At 48.1% G+C, this 264-nt stretch overlaps 1 protein-coding gene across 1 annotated transcript in view; it reads left to right on the top strand.

The window, feature by feature from the left end:
* The window catches only part of LOC119582027 (probable ATP-dependent RNA helicase DDX46), a gene marked incomplete at its 5' end in the record, with an annotated part of 8,698 nt that overhangs the window by 3,222 nt on the left and 5,212 nt on the right, over window positions 1-264 (top strand). Inside the window, 1 exon segment of the mRNA XM_037930237.1 lies at window positions 81-245. Within this exon segment, the coding sequence (XP_037786165.1) occupies window positions 81-245 (165 nt within the window).

Here is a 264-nt window from a genome sequence, read left to right on the forward strand (position 1 = left end):
CCTTCATTCCTTCTCCCTTCCAGACCAGTTCCAGAATAGTTCTCTCTCTAATCCCAATTTTTCCTCCCACCCATGCACAGGTCGGAGGAAGGTCCATCGTCTGCAAAGATGTAACACAGGAGGTGGTCATGATTGAGGAGGACCAGAAGTTCCTGAAGCTTTTGGAGATCCTGGGGAAGTTCTATGAGAAAGGCCAGACGCTTATCTTCGTGGACAAGCAGGAGAGTGCGGATTCATTGTTTAAGGTAGGTAGAATAAGGGCAA

The sequence above is a fragment of the Penaeus monodon genome, chromosome 15, assembly GCF_015228065.2.
Source record: "Penaeus monodon isolate SGIC_2016 chromosome 15, NSTDA_Pmon_1, whole genome shotgun sequence".
Lineage (NCBI taxonomy): Eukaryota > Metazoa > Arthropoda > Malacostraca > Decapoda > Penaeidae > Penaeus > Penaeus monodon.